We start from the raw sequence: 25,549 nt of genomic DNA, 5'->3' as shown, positions 1-25,549 counted from the left end.
CAATGTTCTAATTACATGTGTACTTCGTGCAAATTCTCTCCAGCAATATATGCGCAGAAAATCTGCTATGTGATACCTTCCCAGCTAAGTAGATGAAATTTCAACAAATCTCATCTACACTTTGGGAACGTTTCCTTCATATTTACTGACCTGCTGTGTGGAGATTCTTAAATCTGCAGCATTGTTATTTCTTTGTATTTATTCAGCGTTGATTTCACCACTTGCAATGGAAATGTGCAACAAATCCGCAGCAAAATCTGCATGTAATGCGCTGATTTAGCTGCAGACTTCATTGCACATAAGGGTTGAAAAAGCTAGTGAAACATCCGCACCAAATATGCAATGTGTGATTTCAGCCTAAAAGGGGCGTACACAAGGGATCCACATAGAACTGCTGCATGATTTTGCTTATAACCTAATTGTTCTGTTATAACCAAAAGTTACATTTTTGGCACACTTAATAATAAACAACCATTATCCTTTTTCATGTATTGGCACGGTCACATATGTTTAATAGTAGCAAAAGGATCTTCCAATTCTGGGGTTTATCTACCAATTTACAGTTCGTCGTTTCATCCTTGGTTACTCACCAACTTGATTCCCTCTTATGTTCAGCCAGCTTGTGGAGCCTTTGAAGATACTTTTTTTGTTTTCTTTCATTTCTTCTTAATTTTGATGCCACATTTCGAGAAAATTCCCTTTGTTTCAGTTCTTTAAGTCTCTGTTGAGAAAGTAACACGCCAAAACATTATGTAAGCTACAGCATACATGGTTATTATGTACAGAAATATTTACTGCATATCGATGCTAAATCAAGTGTTGGTGCAGTAGCATAAATACTTACCGTGTATGTACAGTATGTGCTATAGCGCTAGCTGTCTGTGTTTATTTGGGGTTTATTAATGGGTCAGCCTAAGGGGTAAAGATTTGTTTTTTACCTGGAGATTCCAGAAATGTAAAGTTCCTGTAATTCTCTCTTTCTTAATAAATTTGGATTTGTGCCTTTGATGTCTGTTGTGTTCTTCCAGCAGTCAGAACTGTACATTATATCCAATATCTAGTCTGACTAGTGTTTTATATAAAAAGAAACGAATGTCTTGGCCATGAGCCTCCAGGTCCTTTGTGAGGCATCTCATCTTATTTGCCTTTCAAGCAGCTGCTTCATATTGCATACAAAAGTTTCAATTTCCATTTATTGGCCGGTCATTTTCCATTTTACTATATAATGATAAAGGTGCAGAAAGATGGCTGTATAAATGAAACCGAGATCGGAACGCAACACACGGACCGGCCGGCAGCTCTCCCGACCCGAGCATGGCAGCTTCATGTATTTCAATGCAGCTGTCACAAGTCACAAGTGTTCAAGTCAGGAGGGCCACTGGCCGGTCCGTGCACTACTTTCCGATCTCGGTCCGATTTATACGGCTGTCTGACTTGCGCCCTAGTGAATTATATTTTACTCATGCTAAACCAATACATTTATGAACAATTTGATGATATTATTTTTATAAAAATGACTGACATTAGAAGTAGTTTTTCAGTAAAGAAGAAGTTTCACACTGGTTATACTGATGGAGAGTGGAGCGCAACTAAATAAGGGTTCATTCAGAAATCTTTTTTTTTATGAATAGCAATTGTACCTAACAGTCCATGGGAATGTTCACATTAATTTTTTTTTGTCGAACTGAGTGGTCAGTGCAAAATTCCGAAGACATGTCCAATTTGATCAAAATCAAACTCTCATCAAACTCTAATCAAACTCTCTTACACTTTGCTGGAACTCAGATCGTACTTGGGAAAAAATGGACGTCTGAATGAGGCTTAAAGTAAATCTGTCACCTCATTTTTCGGATATAAGCTGCAGCCACCGCCATCAGGGGCTTATCTACAGCATTCTACAATGCTATAGATAAGCCCCCGATGTAACCTGAAAGATACGAAAAACAAGTTAGATTATACTCACCCAGGGGCGGTCCGATGCGGTCCGGGTCCGATTGGTGTCGCAGGTCCGGGTCCGGCGCCTCCCATTTTCATACGATGTCGTCATCCTCCTGGCTTCTGTCGCAGCTCCTGCGCAGGCGTACTGATTTGCCCTGAGGGCAGAGTAAAGTACTGCAGTAAGCAGGCACCGGGCCTCTCTGACCTTTCCCAGCGCCTGCGCACTGCAGTACTTTGCTCTGCCGTCAACAGGGCAGATAAAGCACGCCTGCGCAGGAGCCGCAACAGGAAGCAAGGAAGAGGACGTCATCGCGCCTGCGCCGGACTCGGACCTGCGATGCCCATTGGACCCGGAGACCAAAACCCCTGGGTGAGTATAATCTAACTTGTTTTTCTTATCTTTCAGGTTACATCGGGGGCTTATCTACAGCATTACAGAATGCTGTAGATAAGCCCCTAATGGCGGTGCCCGCAGCTTATATCCGAACAATGAGGTGACAGATTTTTTTTCTGTTAAAGTTTTTTTTTAATCTATACTTTTACAGTTAGTTGATACAATCTTCTGCAAAACGGAATTTTTTTTGTCAACTTGGGCCAATCAGATTGGAAATTCTTTGAATTTTCGTAAAGTTCTACACAATTTCAATTTGCAAAATGCATATCAAAATTTGTCATCTGTTTCTAATTTCTTTTAAATCACAAAAATTGAAACATTTTTCAGTGGTTTTAAGATTTCACACATAAGGTAATAATATTTTGCATAATAAATCATTTAATTAATATGTTGCCCCTTTTTACTTTTAATGAGTGCATTACCACTTAGTGTAATAGGGTGTACTGGAACTATTGTGATGCTTATAGGTTCATCGTCTTTAAATTGCCCGTTAATCACCTATCCTGGAACAATTGCAGGGCCTGAGTGCCTTCTGCTACAGCCGCCTCCCTTTGCAGTAGTCTATGCTAGTTTCTAAGGTAACCTAGAAAACTCCTCTGACAGTCTCCCTAGGCCTTTTAAAGCTTTTTAGCAGATGCCAGGTGCTTAAGTGTTAAGTAGCAATATTCACAATTTGCTCAACATTATGAATAGTTGTGGTACTACTTCACTTGGCTTATCTCCATCCAGGTGTTGGTCATCTCCTCAGCTTCTTTTAACATCCATGCTATGATTATAGTAATTTCTAAACTTAACCAAGTTACTTGGTGTTGTTCACACCAAACTCTAAGCACTCAGTTTTCCAACTCATTGCAATTGTTCTTTCTGTTTACTCCTGGATTTTGAAATCAGGGTAAAGCATTGCTTCAAGTTAATTTCTAGTTTGCCAATATTTCACTTCTTTTCTTTGGTTAACCATTTCCTTGCTGCTATTTCCAGTTTGCATACAGCGCTGCTATTAACTATTGCCCTGCAGTAAGATAACAGACTGCATTCCTTTTCAGCTACAGTTCACCTGGCTCATCACACCTGCTTTATCTGTACTACCTACTCTACTTGTTTGTCATCCTGCACACCCTGCCTTCCTGGTCATCACAGAATCACATGTCATCTGTCTAGATGTGATCTGCTGCACCGTAACCTCTGGTCCATGCTATTCACCCATACCTGTGAGTTAGAGAATCCACCTCATAAGATGGGCCCATAACACTTCATAAAACAATGCAATTTATGGAAAAAAAATGTATGGCCCTTCATAATCTACACACACCACAACAACCTTACCTGCACTTGATATTAAATACTAGTAATTATTGTCAGAGATATGTAACTCTTAAAGTGAAAATTTGCATTTGTGACACCTCAGGTTCCTGGTTGTCACAGTGGCATTGCTTTCCTCACGGGGAGAGTGATGTCACGCTTGGAAGCGAGAGAGGATCTTCTTTATCAGGTATACACAAGCATGTAACATGTTCACACTCCAGGCCAGAAGGGAGAGCTCTGATCCAGCTTGTGGGTGGTTACCCCTATATATATATATATATATATATATATATATATATATATATATATATATTCTGGTCTGGAGGGAAAGTCAGTCAGTCTGTCAAACAGGGAAGAGAGCAGTCAGAAGGACTAAAGGGGCCAAGCAGCCACGAGGTTGCTGCAGCTCCTAGAGAAAGTCAAATGGATTGTAGAGAGCGTGTAGGAGAAGTGAAGCAAAGGAGAGTAAAGAACTGGGGAGAAAAGCTGCGACTGAGCTACCTCCTTGCAGAGCGCAGACACTGGTAGCTGTCAGACCGAGGTTGTGAGGGACTCCAAGACTCACAGCAGAAACCGGCAGGACAGCTGGACTACATGTCACCTGTCCACCCTAACACCTGGAGACACCGTAGCGCATAGAGCCCGGGTCATGATAGAGACCCTGTAAAAAGGCTCGAGCTACCTGTCATACAGGTTAGTGACCCACCTTTAAGGAGGACAGAGAGAACAGTGAGAACCTTGACAGAAGCCACAGGCAGCAAGGGAATACGCCACAGCCCTAGTGGGAAGGCTTCTAACTCCACTTGGTAAAGGGGACTCTAAACTCGCTTCCAAGCCGGCCGGAACCTGCCTGTACCTGTGATTTGATGCCCTGGACTGTGGCTGCCTGAAGTCTTCAGTAAACCAGGTAAAGAGACTGCAAACCTGTGTCCTCCATTTCTTTCTACACTACCCACCATCTCCATCTACACACCGGGAGCGCTGGGGACCCAGCTTCCCCTGTGGGCAGCCATACCATCCCTGCTGCCATAACATCACCCCTGAGGATCCCTTTAAGCAGCATCGGTCATCCCTAGCCGAATACTACAGGTGGCATAATGAACACAAACTTTATTCAAACCCTTTTTACATGGGTGCCCAGGGCCACGGACCGGGTCACCGCCACTGTGACACATCCCTTTAATTACCGGACCCAGTACCGAGTACCCCACGGCCCTGGCGGGCGTCACACATTATTCATGGTTGGTGACCACTATGACTACTACTTTTCTAATTACTCAATCCAAGCAGAAAAAAGGAAGCATATGCCTGTAGTAAAATTTAGATCACTTTAGTTACGATTAACCAAATAATAAAATAATGTTTTATAAAAAATGAAGATACAAATGCAAAAAACCAACTGCCCGATTAGGTTGCGTACCCCAATGTATTACATCAATGTCTCCATAAATAACCTATCATACCACTCAGATACCATATACACAATAGTGACATGTGTGAACCTTATTGTGTGGGAATAAGCTGCTTTATTGCTTTAACCTGCATATGGCAATAACCACTGGTATAGGGAAGCTGTTTGTTTTTGCTTTTGCTTCAAGGAGATATATACACCATGATATTGTTACATATGTGCATTACAATGATTGTACAAAACTTTAAACATCTGTGATATCTGGGTGACATATTTGGGAATATGTTTATGGGAGGAGTGTAGGCTGTTATGGACCACTTGTTGGACAGGGAGAGGTTACTTATTCCCACACAATAAGGTTCACACATGTCACTATTGTGTATATGGTATCTGAGCGGTATGATAGGTTATTTATGGAGACATTGATGTAATACATTGGGGTACGCAACCTAATCCGGCGGTTTTATTTTTGTATCTGTATCTTCATTTTCTTATAAAAAATTATTTTATTATTTGGTTAATCGTAAATAAAGTGATCTAAATTTTGCTACAGGCATATGCTTCCTTTTGTTCTGCTTGGATTGAGTATTGGTATGGGAAGCGCCATTGTTGAAGCCTTGTGCATATAGGTGTACTTTTCTAATTAATAACAACTTCATAGCGACTCTCTCAAATGCATATCATGTATACAAGAGACTACAGTATTGCATGATTTAATTAATTTAACCTCATTAACGCCTTGTGTTTCATTCTTGCCAGTCACTGTGAGCAGAGCATCAAAAAGACTTTAAAGTGGATATCCACCAATGACTACTACTTTTACTTTTTAAGTGACAACTAATAGATCCACAATTTTGTGCCGACTCCATTGTAATATATCCTGAATACTATTTTATACATTACACAGTTTCAAATTCTTTGTGTAGATGATGTAATATGATAAAATCTGCAGCCACCACTACAAATGCTTCCATTCAAGTCAATGATAATTGTATATGCAGTAGAACCATCAAATGGTGATTCCAGGCAAAAATAATGTTATATGTTAGAAGGCACATTTATTTCCAAGAAGTCTTTCTCTAAAGCAGCCAAGCATACCCACATGGCTTATTCACATTTACTTTACCTTACTCCCGTGTGATTTTTCTTTGCCAGTCGCCATTAGGCAATGCTGGCAGAGATACTGGTTGGCAGGTAAACAGCGCTCTTGGCCACCTACTTAGGTTGAGGGACTCTGCCTTTTAAAGGTGTCTAGTTGAGCAGCCAAGTACAGGGACAGGTCAGTAAGCCAACTAGGAGGAACGACCAATAATGGGAACTGGTAGTGTACCAATTACAGTATGAGTTGGGCAACCAATCAACCCCCTTGATGCCCTATATTAGTTTTTGGTTTGTTGCACTCTGAGTGAGCTATTATATTTTATTTATTATTACCTGTGTGGTAGAGGGGCTCACTGGGCTGGACACAGAGGTATAACTGGAACACTATCTTTTTAAGAAAAGGCTTGGTTTATTGGAGCAGCATAAACCAAGCTGGTAAAATAAACATGGCCCTCTGGGCAAAACACATCACTGACACCATCATGCGCAGTGACACATATCTCCCCTCTATCACTTCACCAGTGACTCTGTCACACTTGGTACAACCAATATTTTGTACTGTTGCCTAATAATGTGACAAAGGTGATGCTGGATGTCCCTGGATGCCCACATTTTTGGCTATTTGTTCCCTCAGGTCTCTTTACCAGTGGGCAACTACTCAGAGCTTCAGCAGCGAAGTTCAGATTGTTATAGAAACTTGTAAGCTGAAAAGTAGAGAGCTCCTTAGACTCTGCAAAATAGTCGCCTCTTGCCAGCGCCCAACACAGGAAACCAGGTTTGCGTTGACAGTGACATTACACCAGACCAAAAAGTTCTACTGTCTGGAAAGTTATCTTTACCAGTCACAATTGAATTCTATAACTTTAGCATGAAGGTGGCAAGTGACTGCTTTCAGCACAGAGCCCTTATACTGCACTGTCTTTGCCGACAGCACTTTGAATTTAACATCAAGATTAGCCTTTAACCCCTTAATCCCATATGACGTACTATCCCGTCCAGGTGACCTGGGACTTAATTCCCATGGACGGGATAGTACGTCATATGCGATCGGCCGCGCTCACGGGGGGAGCGCGGCCGATCGCGGCCGGGTGTCAGCTGCCTATCGCAGCTGACATCCGGCACTATGTGCCAGGAGCGGTCACGGACCGCTCCCGGCACATTAACCCCCGGCACACCGCGATCAAAGATGATCGCGGTGTGCCGGCGGTGCAGGGAAGCATCGCGCAGGGAGGGGGCTCCCTGCGGGCTTCCCTGAGACGATCGGTACACGGTGATGTGCTCACCGTGTACCGAGCGTCTTCTCCCTGCAGTCCCCGGATCCAAAATGGCCGCCGGGCTGCATCCGGGTCCTGCAGGGAGCACTTCCGGGTCAGGATCAGGCTGCAGCTGCAGCTCTAATCCTGCCCGGCTGTATGTCAGATCACCGATCTGATAGAGTGCTGTGCACACTGTCAGATCGGTGATCTGTGATGTCCCCCCCTGGGACAAAGTGAAAAAGTTAAAAAAAAAATTTCCACACTTGTAAAAAAAAATAAAAAAAAAATTACTAAATAAAGCAGAAAAAAAAAAATATTATTCCCATAAATACATTTCTTTACATAAAAAAAAAACAAAAAAAACAATAAAAGTACACATATTTAGTATCGCCGCGTCCGTAACGACCCGACCTATAAAACTGGCCCACTAGTTAACCCCTTCAGTGAACACCGTAAGAAAAAAAAAAAAAAAACGAGCCAAAAAACAACGCTTTATTATCATAACGCTGAACAAAAAGTGGAATAACACGCGATCAAAAAGACGGATATAAATAACCATGGTACCTCTGAAAACGTCATCTTGTCCCGCAAAAAACGAGCCGCCATATAGCATCATAACCAAAAAAATAAAAAAGTTATAGTCCTGAGAATAAAGCGATGCCAAAATAATTATTTTTTCTATAAAATAGCTTTTATCGTATAAAAGCGCCAAAACATAAAAAAAATGATATAAATGAGGTATCGCTGTAATCGTACTGACCCGAAGAATAAAACTGCTTTATCAATTTTACCAAACGTAGAACGGTATAAACGCATCCCCCAAAAGAAATTCATGAATAGCTGGTTTTTGGTCATTCTGCCTCACAAAAAATCGGAATAAAAAGCGATCAAAAACTGTCACATGTCCGAAAATGTAACCGATAAAAACGTCAACTCGTCCCGCAAAAAACAAGACCTCACATGACTCTGTGGACCAAAATATGGAAAAATTATAGGTCTCAAAATGTGGAGACGCAAAAACTTTTTTGCTATAAAAAGCGTCTTTTAGTGTGTGACGGCTGCCAATCATAAAAATCCGATATAAAAAACTCGCTATAAAAGTAAATCAAACCCCCCTTCATCACCCCCTTAGTTAGGCTAGGTTCACATTGCGTTAATGGGTTAACGCTAACGGACAGCGTTGCACGGCGAAAATGTCACAATTAACGCCGTGCAACGGGTCCGTTAGCACAACCATTGACAGCAATGTGATTTTCGGGTGTAGCGCATCGCTAGAGCGTGCCATTTTCGGCTCGCGCTAGCAAGGTGCCGTTCTTTTGTGGCGCGCCTCAGACGCTGCTTGCAGCGTCCGCGGCGCGCCCGAGGTCCGATCCCCGATCTTCCAGAGCGGGGACGTTAACGCGACCACTAAACACGACACCTAAAAAGACATTGCGTTAGCGCAATCCGCTAGTGCTAAACGGATTTCCCTAATGCAATGTGAACCTAGCCTTAGGGAAAAATAATAAAATTAAAAAAAATGTATTTATTTCCATTTTCCCATTAGGGTTAGGGTTAGGGCTAGGGTTGGGGCTAGGGTTAGGGTTAGGGTTTGTATTACATTTACGGTTGGGATTAGGGTTGGGATTAGAATTAGGGGTGTGTCAGGGTTAGGTGTGTGGTTAGGGTTACAGTTGGGATTAGGGTTAGGGGTGCGTTTGGATTAGGGTTTCAGTTATAATTGGGGGTTTCCACTGTTTAGACACATCAGGGGCTCTCCAAACGCGACATGGCGTCCGATCTCAATTCCAGCCAATTCTGCATTGAAAAAGTAAAACAGTGCTCCTTCACTTCCGAGCTCTCCCGTGCGCCCAAACAGGGGTTTACCCCAACATATGGGGTATCATCGTACTCGAGACAAATTGGACAACAACTTTATGGGTCCAAGTTCTCTTGTTATCCTTGGGAAAATAAAAATTTGGGGGGCTAAAAATCATTTTTGTGGGAAAAAAAAGGATTTTTTATTTTCACGGCTCTGCGTTGTAAACTGTAGTGAAACACTTGGGGGTTCAAAGTTTTCACAACACATCTAGATAAGTTCCATGGGAGGTCTAGTTTCAATATGGGGTCACTTGTGGGTGGTTTCTACTGTTTGGGTACATCAGGGGCTCTGCAAATGCAACGTGACGCCTGCAGACCAATCCATCTAAGTCTGCATTCCAAATGGCGCTCCTTCCCTTCCGAGCTCTGCCATGCGCCCAAACAGTGGTTCCCCCCCACATACGGGGTATCAGCGTACTCAGGACAAATTGAACAACAACTTTTGGGGTCCAATTTATTCTGTTACCCTTGTAAAAATACAAAGCTGGGACTAAAAAATCATTTTTGTGAAAAAAAAAAAGAATTTTTATTTTTACGGCTCTGCGTTATAAACTGTAGTGAAACACTTAGGGGTTCAAAGTTCTCACAACACATCTAGATAAGTTCCTTGGGAGGTCTAGTTTCTAATATGGGGTCACTTGTGGGGGGTTTGTACTGTTTGGGTACATCAGGGGCTCTGCAAATGCAACGTGACTCCTGCAGACCAATCCATCTAAGTCTGCATTCCAAATGGCGCTCCTTCCCTTCCGAGCTCTGCCATGCGCCCAAACAGTGGTTCCCCCCCACATATGGGGTATCAGCGTACTCAGGACAAATTGGACAACAACTTTTGGGGTCCAATTTATTATGTTACCCTTGTGAAAATACAAAACTGGGGGCTAAAAAATAATTTTTGCGAAAAAAAAAAATAAATTATTTTAACGGCTCTGCGTTATAAACTGTAGTGAAACATTTGGGGGTTCAAAGCTCTCAAAACACATCTAGATAAGTTCCTTATGGGGTCTAGTTTCCAAAATGGTGTCACTTGTGGGGGGTTTTAATGTTTAGGCACATCAGGGGCTCTCCAAACCAACATGGCGTCCCAACTTAATTCCAGTCAATTTTGCATTGAAAAGTCAAATGGCGCTCCTTCCCTTCCGAGCTCTGCTATGCACCCAAAAAGTGGTTTACCCCCACATATGGGGTATCGTCGCACTCAGGACAAATTGCACAACAACTTTTGTGGTCTAATTTCTTCTCTTACCCTTGGGAAAATAAAAAATTGGGGGCGAAAAGATCATTTTTGTGAAAAAATAAGATTTTTTATTTTTACGGCTCTGCATTATAAACTTCTGTGAAGCACTTGTTGGGTCAAAGTGCTCACCACACATCTAGATAAGTTCCTTAAGGGGTCTACTTTTCAAAATGGTGTCACTTGTGAGGGGTTACAATGTTTAGGCACATCAGGGGCTCTCCAAACGCAACATGGCGTCCCATCTCAATTCCAGTCAATTTTGCATTGAAAAGTCAAATGGCGCTCCTTCCCTTCCGAGCTCTGCCATACGCCCAAACAATGGTTTACACCCATATATGGGGTATCAGCGTACTCAGGACAAATTGGCCAACAATTTTTGAGGTCCAATTTCTTCTCTTACTCTTGGGAAAATAAAAAATTGGGGGCGAAAAGATCATTTTTGTGAAAAAATATGATTTTTTATTTTTACGGCTCTGCATTATAAACTTCTGTGAAGCAATTGGTGGGTCAAAGTGGTCACCACACATCTAGATAAGTTCCTTAGGGTGTCTACTTTCCAAAATGGTGTCACTTGTGGGGGGGTTTCAATGTTTAGGCACATCAGTGGCTCTCCAAACGCAACATGGTGTCCCATCTCAATTCCTGTCAATTTTGCATTTAAAAGTCAAATGGCGCTCCTTCCCTTCCGAGCTCTGCCATGCGCCCAAACAGTGGTTTACTCCCACATATGGGCTATCAGCGTACTCAGGACAAATTGGACAACAACTTTTGGGGTCCATTTTATCCTGTTACCCTTGGTAAAATAAAACAAATTGGAGCTGAAATAAATTTTGTGTGAAAAAAAGTTAAATATTCATTCTTATTTAAACATTCCAAAAATTCCTGTGAAACCCCTGAAGGGTTAATAAACTTCTTGAATGTGGTTTTGAGCACCTTGAGGGGTGCAGTTTTTAGAATGGTCTCACACTTGGGTATTTTCTATCATATAGACCCCTCAAAATGACATCAAATGAGATGTGGTCCCTAAAAAAAAATGGTGTTGTAAAAATGAGAAATTGCTGGTCAACTTTTAACCCTTATAACTCCCTAACAAAAAAAAATTTTGGTTCCAAAATTGTGCTGATGTAAAGTAGACATGTGGGAAATGTTACTTATTAAGTATTTTGCGTGAGATATCTCTGTGATTTAAGGGCATAAAAATTTAAAGTTGGAAAATTGCAAAACTTTCTAAATTTTCGCCAAATTTCCGTTTTTTTCACAAATAAACGCAAGTTATATCGAATAAATGTTACTACTAAAATGAAGTACAATATGTCACGAGAAAACAATGTCAGAATCGCCAAGATCCGTTGAAGCGTTCCAGAGTTATAACCTCATAAAGGGACAGTGGTCAGAATTGTAAAAATTGGCCCGGTCATTAACGTGCAAACCACCCTCGGGGCTTAAGGGGTTAATATAGTGCTCATATCTGTGTGCCCCGTGGAGAGGGAATATTTTCACAGGTCATGGATTCAAAAGACTAATATGCTAGCGAATGTTGCTGGCAGGCAAAAAAAGAAAGACCTGGGGTTCTACTGACAAGCATATGATTTTTTTATCCGAACAATAGATATTAGGAGAATAAAGTTAGGTGCTCTTTTACTTTTAATTTACTTTGAAGTTTAGTTTACTTTACTTAAGGTTTGATTGTCAGGGGAAAAAAACAGCTCTGTACTACAGCATTAAAGAGACACAAAAACGCAATGTGCCTTTGTATAGTATCGAAGGTACATGGAGGTAATGAAAGCAGGTTATTACAAATTTTTAATACGCAAATCCATAATATGGTGTTCGGTGCCCTTTTACAGTTTATTTACCCTCAATGGGTTACGATATTATGAAAGCAAAGTTAAAGCGGTAGACAAAAATGTAAATTTAATGGCATTCACTAACAATATCCCATGGATATCCCATAAATGTCTGATAGAAGCAAGGACCTGCACCAATCTCCAAAACAAGGGTTATCTAGTATTAGGGAAAAAGGTACAGCGAGAACCACGTGAGCATGCCTGGTAATCAGAAGACAATTGGTGCCGAATACTGCTGGTGAGGAACAGCAAACATACAAAAAATTGGAGGAAAAATTTAGCCTGACCATCGGAAAAATAAAATGTCTTTCATTCCAAATCCATTAAAAAGAATGCATCTGTATGAACAAGGTAAAAAATATGTTACATTTGTGTAGTTGCAAACACCATTTATCATTAAAAAGAGAACATCCTTATGAAATCTGATGCATTTTTGGCATTGTAAACTCCCTTAATCGTAGTATGTTTGCATCAGTTTTTTACCTCTTTCATATGGATGTACTATTTTTAATGGATTTGGAGCAAAAGACATTTTATTTTTTTCTATTAGACATGTCAAGTTTTTCCTCCAACGGCATCTGTCCACCAGTGAGTGGAGAGTTAGTTGTATAGATAGGTGTGGGTCCAAGAAGCGGGAATTGCATTTATCAGATATTTATGGAATATCCCAATGACTTGCCATAAATGCCTATCAAGAACCCTTTTTATTATTTTTTTATAATTAAAATTACACCCCTCCTTAAAACAGGATTGTTCATAATCCTATACAGTTTTCAATAATTGAGAAAAATTCTTAATTCATCTACTGTGGAAAAAAACATGGTACCATGCATTGATACCAGCATCCCTCATCTATCCATATAACAAATTAGTTATGCCAATTTCTGACCCTACACTCAATAAAAACAATCTGGATATTTGCGATTTGAATGATATATAGTGAATTTTTCCTTACAATATCTTGTTTAAGAAGAATCTACCTACGAATATATGGCACTATCATGGGTGCATTGTGAACACCGGCATACGCTAAACGCTTACAGTACATGGATTTTGGGAGAGACAGTGTGAGTGCAATACATTAATGATGGAAAAAAAACTGAAGTTGAATTCTTTTAACTGTAATTATTTCTACATAAAGCTAACATCTAATTTTGATAAAGGGAAAATTGATTTTCTAGATGTCTCTCTAATCGTAGATGAGAGGGAGTTCATTCAAACAAACGGTTTATAGAACGAGTCCTTTGGTTATGCTTTGTTATCTACAACATCAGAACATATTCTCACTGCTATCTTCACGGGGCTTTTTTTGAACGATAAAATGAACTTCTTTTTCAGAAGAAAGATTTTATTAATAAACTGAAGATTAAATCCAATGTTCAGAGATTGTGGAGACAGTGGGTGGTGTATCAAACAAGGCTATTAAAAAATCTAAAACTGAGATAAGACAAGATCTATGAAAAATAAAACTGGACAAGCACATCTGATGAAAAGTCACACATTTTAGCTGCCTTTAACCTCTTAATGACTGGGCTTTTTTTTTTGCCTTCCCTTCATAGAGTTTTTATTTTTCTATCCACATACCCGTATGAGGCTTTGTTTTTTGCAGGACGAGTTTTACTTTTGAATGATGCCGTTCATTTTATCATGTGATGCACTAGACAGTCAAAAACAAGAATTCCAAATGCGTTAAAATCTCAAAAAAAAAGTGCAATTTCACAATTGTGTTTTTTTTTTTAGCTTTTTGTTTGCTATGTTTACTTTACGTTATCATTGACCTGGCAATATGATTCTCCAAGTCAGTGTGATTACACAGATATCAAACATACAGTACAGACCAAAAGTTTGGACACACCTTCTCATTTAAAGATTTTTCTGTATTTTCATGACTATGAAAATTGTACATTCACACTGAAGGCATCAAAACTATGAATTAACACATGTGGAATTATATACTTAACAAAAAAGTGTGAAACAACTGAAAATATATCTTATATCCTAGGTTCTTCAAAGTAGCCACCTTTTGCTTTGATGACTGCTTTGCACACTCTTGGCATTCTCTTGATGAGCTTCAAGAGGTAGTCAACAATTTTCAGTTGTTTCACACTTTTTTGTTAAGTATATAATTCCACATGTGTTATTTCATAGTTTTGATGCCTTCAGTGTGAATTTACAATTTTCAAAGTCATTAAAATACAGAAAAATCTTTAAATGAGAAGGTGTGTCCATGCTTTTGGTCTGTACTGTACATCGTTGTTTTTTTTATTTAAGTGGTAAAAAAAATTGTCAATTTGTGAAAAGAAAAATAATAATAATTTGCACCCTATTATTGCATTTTAATGCAATGTTGCAGCAGCAAAAAAAAATGTAATTCTGGTGTTTGGTGATTTACTAATCACATTAATTTATTTTAGATTTTGATAGATCAAACTGTTACAGATGCAGTGATACCAAATATGTATATTTTTTATTTTTTATTTAATTGTTTATTTTTAATGGGGCAAAAGGGGGAGTGAGTTGAACTTTTATATTTTATTTTATTTTCTCATATTTGTAAAACATTTTTTCACTTTTTACTGTATTTAAGAGTCCCCTTACTAGGGGACTTCAAGCTGCAATCATGTGATAGCTTGTAATATACATAGCGGTGCTATGTATAGCGAAAATCACGATCTCCTATGAACACAAGCTAAACGCTGGCTTTTACAGGAGAATTGTCATGACAAGCACGGAGGTCTTCAGCAGACCCCAGACTCCTATGTCGACCCATCGGCACCCAGCGATCACATCACTGGTATGCCGATGGGCACATGGAATGACGCTCTCCCCTTCTGGTGTGTGTTTCAGTCTGGATACAAGGAGAGGTACAGGTAGTGTTTTAAAAAATATTCTACTTCTTTTGTGCAATGTGTTGCAGGGATGGATCGCCCATCATCAGGCCCCGTATAAATAGAAGCACACATAGAAGAATAAAAATACATAAAGAATAATTCATGGAGGTTCATCTTTCATTAAGTGCTAGCTCAATATGTCCGTTACATTTGTAAGAAGTAGAATAAGAGCCGTTTTCCAATATAAACAAAAATATGCGAATTTCAAGGTATTAGGCATTATTTCAGGATTTATGTGAGCTCGAAAGGGAGATAGAGTCAGGGTGGCAATTCTATCAGTTTCCTCGTTATCTTAGAAAATAATAGACTTCTTGTTTTAACTGTATATTCTACAAAAAGTAGAAATGAGTGGTGTACCGCTCACAGTCTGTTACAAAATTATCTTCTTTTATGGCTAAATAGAGCTGTAAGGGGTGCAATAAGTGACAAAAAGAAAGCATTTAGAGAATTAAAGGAAGTAGGTAGTGATGATGCATTAAATAAATACAGAAAATTAAATAAATTCTGTAAAAAGCAAATCAAGGCAGCAAAGATTGAGACAGAAAGACTCATTGCCAGAGAGAGTAAAAATAATCCCAAAATATTCTTTAACTACGTAAATAGTAGGAAACTAAAAAATGATAGTGTTGGCCCCCTTAAAAATAGTCTGGGTGAGATGGTGGATGAGGATGAGGAAAAAGCCAATATGCTAAATGACTTTTTTTCATCAGTATTTACACAAGAAAATCCAATGGCAGACAAAATGATCAGTGATAAAAATTCCCCATTAAATGTCACCTGCTTAACCCAGCAGGAAGTACGGTGGCGTCTAAAAATCACTAAAATTGACAAATCTCCGGGCCCGGATGGGATACACCCCCGAGTACTGCAGGAATTGAGTACAGTCATCGATAGACCATTATTTTTAATCTTTAAAGACTCCATAATAACAGGGTCTGTACCACAGGACTGGCTGATAGCAAATGTGGTGCCAATATTCAAAAAAGAGACAAAAACTGAACTCGGAAATTATAGGCCAGTAAGCTTAACCTCTACAGTGGGTAAAATCCTGGAGGGCATTCTAAGGGATGATATACTGGAGTATCTGAAGAGGAATAACCTCATGACCCAGTATCAGCACGGGTTTACTAGGGACCGTTCATGTCAGACTAATCTGATCAATTTCTATGAAGAGGTAAGTTCTGGACTGGACCAAGGGAACCCAGTGGACGTAGTGTATATGGACTTTTCAAAAGCTTTTGATACGGTGTCACACAAAAGGTTGATACATAAAATGAGAATAATGGGGATAGGGGAAAATATGTGTAAGTGGGTTGAGAGCTGGCTCAGGGATAGGAAACAAAGGGTGGTTATTAATGGAGCACACTTGGACTGGGTCGCCGTTAGCAGTGGGGTACCACAGGGGTCAGTATTGGGCCCTCTTCTTTTTAACATATTTATTAATGACCTTGTAGGGGGCATACAGAGTAGAATTTCAATATTTGCAGGTGACACTAAACTCTGCAGGGTAATCAATACAGGAGCGGGTGCAGAGAAGAGCGACCAAGGTTATTAGAAGACTTTGGGGTCTGCAATACCAAGATAGGTTATTACACTTGGGGCTATTTAGTTTGGAAAAGCGAAGGATAAAGGGTGATCTTATTTTAATGTATAAATATATGAGGGGACAGTACAAAGACCTTTCTGATGATCTTTTTAATCCTAGACCTGAGACAGGGACAAGGAGGCATCCTCTACATCTGGAGGAAAGAAGGTTTAAGCATAATAACAGACACGGATTCTTTACTGTAAGAGCAGTGAGACTATGGAACTCTCTGCCACATGATGTTGTAATGAGTGATTCATTACTAAAATTTAAGAAGGGACTGGATGCCTTTCTTGAAAAGTATAATGTTACAGGATATATACACTAGATTCCTTGATAGGGTGTTGATCCAGGGAACTAGTCTGATTGCCGCATGTGGAGTCGGGAAGGAATTTTTTTCCCCAGTGTGGAGCTTACTCTTTGCCACATGTTTTTTTTGCCTTCCTCTGGATCAACATGTTAGGGCATGTTAGGTTAGGCTATGCGTTGAACTAGATGGACTTAAAGTCTTCCTTCAACCTTAATAACTGTTTATTGGAATAAGCTGCAGAAAAGCAAAATGTAAAAGTCCATGGTGCAAGCTACATACCTGTAGGATATTTCTAATTACATAACACTTAGATGGTCCTGTGTGATCACATTCCTTATAAGCTTGAGAATGTGTGATTGCCATGTAACCACCATTTCTGCATTTTCAATCCTCTATACAAAAAAACGCATCATACACTAATGGGTGGAGGTGGATTTTTCCGACAGGAGATATGGGCCATAGTAGGGTTCAGTAATGGAAAATAGGGATCTTATCTCGTTTTTGTACAAGTACCCTCTGAATTGTAAGGTGCTGGGAAATATGTTTCTACTATAGAAATAAAAAAATATATTATAATTTTCTCACTTGCTCCCTATGCCTGTTATATTTTTGTCCTTTACTCTAATCCAGAGAAGATGGTAATGGCACCATAGTAGCAAGCTCATGATGCTTTTTTTGCATTTCTTCAAAAAATGTTCAGAGGTCATAATAAATATTATTGGGTAGAGGGAATGCTGCTTAAAGCACCACTCCAGAGTTATTTTTACCACTGGAGTTGAGTCACTAATGTAAGTTGCCTGCCTCAGTCTCATACTTACCAGATGACATCTTCTTCTGTTATCAACGTTCCTCTTCTTTAGGTTGCGAGCTCCCCGATTGCTCCAGTGATTGCTGGAAGAGCCAGAAGTCACACATCAATGAAAGTCTATGAGGACCAGAACGAGGCAAGAACGAGGCTCTCATAGACTTACACTGAGAGCCTGTGACCGTTATCTCTGACCTCCAGTCAGAAGCTCCAGTCACAAGATGGCGGATTGTGACCGGAGTGGTGAGGACAAGAGCTGAAGACAGCGGGAAAGGATAATACTAGGGTCAGGGAATTGAGATTAGTGGCACCACTCCAGCATTGAAATTAAAAAAACAACCTGCTGGAGTGGTGCTTTACCTACACGATTAAGTGTGCCTGTGCAGCAATGTTTAGGTTAGAGGGGGTGAGGAGGACCACTGTGGGGATGTTGAGTATAAAAGGAAATTAAAGAAATTAGACTGGATGGGCTGGCAGTGCACCACTCACCGAGAAGGGTAAATGCAGCCACACTTCACTTTGTCATGTCGGGCATCTTAAAAATACAAAACATTTCTCTCTAGTTGAAAAACAGAGAATAGTTTTGGATTTCAGAATTTTTAGACTGTTTAAGAGTACTAAATAGCAGCTTGAATGTTTGAAGGAATAATGAAAGAAGGTGATGTGTATATATATATATATATATATATATATTTTGTGTGTGTGTATATATATATATATATATATATATATATATATATATATATGTTTCACCTTTGCCGGAGAGGCTTCCGGAATCGTGTAGTTGCCTAGGCAACCTATCCACCTACTCTTCCAGCTGCGTCTCCCACTATTTCTTTTTAACTTCTAACAAGGGACACAACTGAATCCAAAGTTCTGGAATCAAAAACACTAAAAAATGTATGAAAACCAGAAGCTCTTGTAGGCTCATATAGTTCTTTCTTATTATACTTATCTAAAGGGGAAGTTAGGTATTATATATTCATGAAATAATATTTTTATTACTACTACCACTGTAGTGGGAGCACATAATATTAATGCTTCTCTTCCCTGTGGTACATTACAAACTACACTGCATGTTTGCCATTGTATAATTAGTGACCTTTCACTTTCAGCAAAATTATTACGTGAGCCATTTTTACAAATTTGGTACAAAAGAGACACCAATGAATACCACGAGGCATAAAAAAAAGAAAAGTGACTGTAAAAAAAATTTAAATGTTGAATAAGGCCCGTGTGCCTTAAACTTTACTTTTTAAATTAAGCAACTTAAAACATGCTCCTTACACTATTTTTCTAACACAGTGCTCTTTACTAGGGTTGAGCGAAACGGATCGTTCATTTTCAAAAGTCGCCGACTTTTGGCAAAGTCGGGTTTCATGAAACCCGACCCGACCCCTGTGTGGGGTCGGCCATGCGGTACGCGACTTTCGCTCCAAAGTCGCGTTTCAATGACGCGAAAAGCGCCATTTCTCAGCCAATGAAGCAGGGATAGCGTTAGGCAGGGTCCATTAACCACCAAACCGCTTGTGCTGTAGTGATTTCCACTGTCCAACACCACCTTTTGTTTGCAGGGACAGTGGAAGCTACATTTTTTTTCCTCAGCGCTGTAGCTCATTGGGCTGCCCTAGAAGGCTCCCTGATAGCTGCATTGCTGTGTGTACGCCGCTGTGCAAACCAACTGCTTTTTTCAAAGCACAAATCCTGCTGTTCCTTCCTTTCTGTACAGCTATCTTGTTTGTTTGTCCACACTTTTTATTTCATTTGTGCATCAGTCCACTCCTTATTGCTGCCTGCCATACCTGGCTGAGATTACTGCAGGGAGATAGTAATTGTAGGACAGTCCCTGTTTTTTTTTTTTTTTTTTTTTTTTTTTAATTCTCCCTAAAAAAATAAGTTGTGGGAGATTAAGATTGGCATTTCTGCTAGAGTGCCATCCCTGTGTGTGCCATCTCTCTCACATAGTGGGCCATAGAAAGCCTTTTTATTTTTCTCTTTTTTTTGTGGGGTTTATAAATTCTCCCTGATAAAAAAAAACAGTGGGAGATTAATATTGGCCTTTGGGCTTGTGTGCCAGTCCTGAGTGTGCCATCTCTCTCTCAAATAGTGGGCCATAGAAAGCCTATTTTTTTTTTATTTGGTTTCTAAATTCTCCCTGGAAAAATGAAAAAAAAAATCAGTGGGAGATTAATATTGGCCTTTCTGCTTGTGTGCCACTCCTGACTCCTGGGTGTGCCATCTCTCTCTCAAATAGTGGGTCATAGAAAGCCTATTTTTTTTTTTTATTTGGTTTCTAAATTCTCCCTGGAAAAATAAAAAAAAAATCATTGGGAGATTAATATTGGCCTTTCTGCTTGTGTGCCACTCCTGACTCCTGGGTGTGCCATCTCTCTCTCTCAAATAGTGGGCTATAGAAAGACAATTTTTTTTTTATTTGGTTTCTAAATTCTCCCTGAAAAAAATAAAAAAAATCAGTGGGAGATTAATATTGGCCTTTCTGCTTGTGTGCCATTCCTGACTCCTGGGTGTGCCATCTCTGTCTCTCAAATAGTGGGCCATAGAAAGCCTATTTTTTTTTATTTGGTTTCTAAATTCTCCCTGAAAAAATAAAAAAAAATAAGTGGAAGATTAATATTGGCCTTTCTGCTTGTGTGCCATTCCTGACTCCTGGGTGTGCCATCTCTGTCTCTCAAATAGTGGGCCATAGAAAGCCTATTTTTTTTTTATTTGGTTTCTAAATTCTCCCTGAATCAATAAAAAAAATCAGTGGGAGATTAATATTGGCCTTTCTGCTTGTGTGCCATTCCTGACACCTGGGTGTGCCATCTCTGTCTCTCAAATAGTGGGCCATAGTGTTAGGGGTCGAGTTCCTGCCTCTGCACAGGGGGAATCTCGGGCCATCTCCGCTGCGGTCTCCCATTCTTCTCCTGCCACAGTGGAGCTTGCTCAGCAGAGACGTCGATCCCTGCTGCGTTTCCTGCTTCTCCCATTGAAGTCAGTGCTGGGCAGCGGCGAGCGGACGTTTCTGGGGCTAAGTCCTGCTTTTTACATTCTGAGCATGCCCAGAGTAAGATCTCTCAGTGGAGATCCAGGGTCACATGCTCAGGTGCTGCAGCACTCCATTGGTCCTTCTTTGGAAGGTCCTAAACATGCTGCAGCTATTTAAGCCCCGCATGGCCGCACGGCCATGCGCTAGTATTGTCTTTTGTAAATGTGTGTGTGTTGTGAGTGAAAGTCGTTCTTTAAAATCCCCTCCCTATTGTATGACTGCTCGCGGAAGGTGGGTGATTGCTACCTAGCGCCCGACTTAGCCATCAGCACGGTACACACATTACAGCGTCCTATTGCTGTGACCACCAGTGCAGCGCCGTGCGCTTTCTCTGCGCTTTCCTAACCCAAGCCTGGGTGGTTAGTGGCGTCCGCCAGTGTGGCACCGCACGCACTCTCGTGCCTCTAAATATATTCTCTTGGTGCGGTACCGCGGCCCTGTGACTCAACAGGGTTCGCTTCCTTCACACTGGGTGAAGTTAACCCAAGTGTGTATTCATATTGTACCGCCATCTCGTCCGTCTCTACTAGCAGCAGGGTTTTCACCTGCACGGTGGACCTCGGACGGCGAACGCACCTAATACCGTTACACCTTATACTTGGTGCGTTCCGCCAGTCCTAACACATAGAAAGCCTATATTTTTTTTTTATTTGGTTTCTAAATTCTCCCTGAAAAAATAAAAAAAAATCAGTGGGAGATTAATATTGGCCTTTCTGCTTGTGTGCCAGTCTTGACTCCTGGGTGTGCCATCTCTCTCTCTCAAATAGTGGGCCATAGAAAGCCTATTTTTTTTTTGGTTTCTAAATTCTCCCTGAAAAAATCATTTTTTTATTTGGTTTCTAAATTCTCCCTGAAAAAAATCATTTTTTTTAATTTGGTTTCTAAAGTCTCCCTGTAAAAATAAAAAAAAATCAGTGGGAGATTAATATTGGCCTTTCTGCTTGTGTGCCATTCCTGACTCATGGGTGTGTCATCTCTGTCTCTCAAATAGTGGGCCATAGAAAGCCTATTATTTTTTTTTAATTTGGTTTCTAAATTCTCCCTAAAAAAAACTTTTTTTTTTAATTTGGTTTCTAAATTCTCCCTAAAAAATCATTTTTTTATTTGGTTTCTAAATTCTCCCTGTAAAAATCATTTTTTTATTTGGTTTCTAAATTCTCCCTGAAAAAATCATTTTTTTTAATTTGGTTTCTAAAGTCTCCCTGTAAAAATAAAAAAAAATCAGTGGGAGATTAATATTGGCCTTTCTGCTTGTGTGCCATTCCTGACTCATGGGTGTGTCATCTCTGTCTCTCAAATAGTGGGCCATAGAAAGCCTATTATTTTTTTTAAAATTTTGGTTTCTAAATTCTCCCTGAAAAAAACTTTTTTTTTATTTGGTTTCTAAATTCTCCCTAAAAAAATCATTTTTTTTAATTTGGTTTCTAAAGTCTCCCTGTAAAAATAAAAAAAAATCAGTGGGAGATTAATATTGGCCTTTCTGCTTGTGTGCCAGTCTTGACTCCTGGGTGTGCCATCTCTGTCTCTCAAATAGTGGGCCATAGAAAGCCTTTTTTTTTTATTTGGTTTCTAAATTCTCCCTGAAAAAATCATTTTTTTTAATTTTATTTCTAAATACCTCCTTGAAAAAATCATTTTTTTATTTGGTTTCTAAAGTCTCCCTGTAAAAATAAAAAAAAATCAGTGGGAGATTAATATTGGCCTTTCTGCTTGTGTGCCATTCCTGACTCCTGGGTGTGCCATCTCTGTCTCTCAAATAGTGGGCCATAGAAAGCCTTTTTTTTTTTTTTTTTTTATTTAGTTTCTAAATTCTCCCTGAAAAAATTAAAAAAAATCAGTGGGAGATTAATATTGGCCTTTCTGTTTGTGTGCCAGTCTTGACTCCTGGGTGTGCCATCTCTCTCAAATAGTGGGCCATAGAAAGCCTATTTTTTTTTTGGTTTCTAAATTCTCCCTGAAAAAAATCATTTTTTTTTAATTTGGTTTCTAAATTCTCCCTGAAAAAAAATCATTTTTTTTATTTGGTTTCTAAAGTCTCCCTGTAAAAATAAAAAAAATCAATGGGAGATTAATATTGGCCTTTCTGCTTGTGTGCCATTCCTGACTCTTGGGTGTGCCATCTCTGTCTCTCAAATAGTGGGCCATAGAAAGCCTATTTTTTTTTATTTGAGCTAAAAAAATTGACAATTTTATTTAAAGAACCATATAAAAAAAACAAAAAAAAAACAAATAGAAATCAAATAAGAAGATGCAAATAAGAAAATGACAAAGCAACACTAGTGCCACACACGGACAAGATGTTACACTCAAGAGCAAAAAAAAAAAAAAAAAATTAAATAGTACTAATACCACAGGTGTATATAAGTAACATACATCAGTCAGTAAAGTAATACATATTACATAGTACAGATAACGGGAACCAGACTGATGAACTCTAGATAAATGGCCAAACAAGTGGTAATCAAAGACAAATAAATGCTCATAGAAAAGATGCCAATGCAGGGAGGCACAAGGTATGCAGGAAAATATCATATAAAGTGACTAGTGCCGTTAGATGTATACTGAGAGATACCAGTAAAGTGCCTAGTGCAAGCTAAATGTAGCAATATATATTATAAGATTCATGCTAACCCAGACCAAGATGTTACACTCAAGAGCCAAAAAAATATTCAATAATACTGATACCACAAGTGTACATAAGTAACATACATCAGTCAGTAAGGTAATATATAATGTATAGTACAGATAACGGGAACCAGACTGATGTACTATAGATAAATGGCCGAACAAGTGGTAAATAAAGACAAATAAATGCTCATAGAGAGGATGCCAATGCAGGGAGGTACAGGGTATGCAGGAAAATATCCCATGTAAGTAAATAGGTGAAGCCTAAGATAAGCCTGCATACCACTAATAAAAAGGTACATGTAAGGAGTACCAACCTGCAGCCGTGTGTGGAGGGGCTCCTCTCCACACACGGCTGCAGGTTGGTACTCCTTACATGTACCTTTTTATTAGTGGTATGCAGGCTTATCTTAGGCTTCACCTATTTACTTACATGGGATATTTTCCTGCATACCCTGTACCTCCCTGCATTGGCATCCTCTCTATGAGCATTTATTTGTCTTTATTTACCACTTGTTCGGCCATTTATCTATAGTACATCAGTCTGGTTCCCGTTATCTGTACTATACATTATATATTACCTTACTGACTGATGTATGTTACTTATGTACACTTGTGGTATCAGTATTATTGAATATTTTTTTGGCTCTTGAGTGTAACATCTTGGTCTGGGTTAGCATGAGTCTTATAATATATATTGCTACATTTAGCTTGCACTAGGCACTTTACTGGTATCTCTCAGTATACATCTAACGGCACTAGTCACTTTATATGATATTTTCCTGCATACCTTGTACCTCCCTGCATTGGCATCTTTTCTATGAGCATTTATTTGTCTTTGATTACCACTTGTTTGGCCATTTATCTAGAGTTCATCAGTCTGGTTCCCGTTATCTGTACTATGTAATATGTATTACTTTACTGACTGATGTATGTTACTTATATACACCTGTGGTATTAGTACTATTTAATTTTTTTTTTTTTTTTTTGCTCTTGAGTGTAACATCTTGTCCGTGTGTGGCACTAGTGTTGCCTTGTCATTTTCTTATTTGCATCTTCTTATTTGATTTCTATTTGTTTTTTGGGGGTTTTTTTTTTTTGTATTTTTTATATGGTTCTTTAAATAAAATTGTCAATTTTTTGAGCTCTAGTGTCCATTTCTTTTTCGGTTTTCTATTATATGTATTATGGCGGAGCATTTATCTCCGGTGCCCTTTTTTGTAGGTTTATTTATTTTTTTTATTTGGTTTCTAAATTCTCCCTGAAAAAATCATTTTTTTTAATTTTGTTTCTAAATTCTACTTGAAAAAATCATTTTTTTATTTGGTTTCTAAATTCTCCCTGAAAAAATAAAAAAAAATCAGTGGGAGATTAATATTGGCCTTTCTGCTTGTGTGCCAGTCTTGACTCCTGGGTGTGCCATCTCTCTCTCTCAAATAGTGGGCCATAGAAAGCCTATTTTTTTTTTTATTTGGTTTCTAAATTCTCCCTGAAAAAAAAAAAGTGGGAGATCAATATTGACATTTGTGCTTGAGTGACAGTCCTGCGTGTGTGGCATCTCTCTCATTTGGTGCCACCGAAAACAGAGTGTGTAACATTGTGCCTGATTTTCCTTGCGGTCTCACCTACCTGTAAAGGGATATCTAAATCATACTGAAGTTATAGCTCACCGTGTAAGTTGTTTGACAGCAACAAATACCGATACTTTGGTTAAGTTTTTAAAACAATGAGGAAGTCTGGTGGAAGAGGTCGTGGCCATGGGCGTTCATTGTCAGCTGGTAATGATGGTAGTGGTAGTGGAGCATCAGGTGGTCATGGGAAAAAAAATATTGCACCTAAGTCTGGAGCTGTGGAGCCAGGTTCGTCGTCTGGCTACAGAAGGCCTCGAACGCTCCCTTTTCTGGGAGTAGGAAAACCGCTTTTAAAGCCGGAGCAGCAAGA

The 25,549-nt window shown here is 39.4% G+C and overlaps 1 protein-coding gene across 1 annotated transcript in view; it reads right to left on the bottom strand.

The window, feature by feature from the left end:
- Positions 1-25,549, bottom strand: part of ZNF804A (zinc finger protein 804A) — a 204,816-nt gene that overhangs the window by 9,616 nt on the left and 169,651 nt on the right. Inside the window, exon 3 of the mRNA XM_069735555.1 lies at positions 591-721. Within this exon, the coding sequence (XP_069591656.1) occupies positions 591-721 (131 nt within the window). The remainder of the gene's footprint in view (positions 1-590; positions 722-25,549) is intronic.

The sequence above is a fragment of the Ranitomeya imitator genome, chromosome 7 (genome assembly GCF_032444005.1).
Source record: "Ranitomeya imitator isolate aRanImi1 chromosome 7, aRanImi1.pri, whole genome shotgun sequence".
Taxonomy (NCBI): domain Eukaryota; kingdom Metazoa; phylum Chordata; class Amphibia; order Anura; family Dendrobatidae; genus Ranitomeya; species Ranitomeya imitator.
The sequence above is the reverse complement of the archived record's forward strand: the minus strand, read 5'-3'. Positions and strand labels throughout refer to the sequence as shown.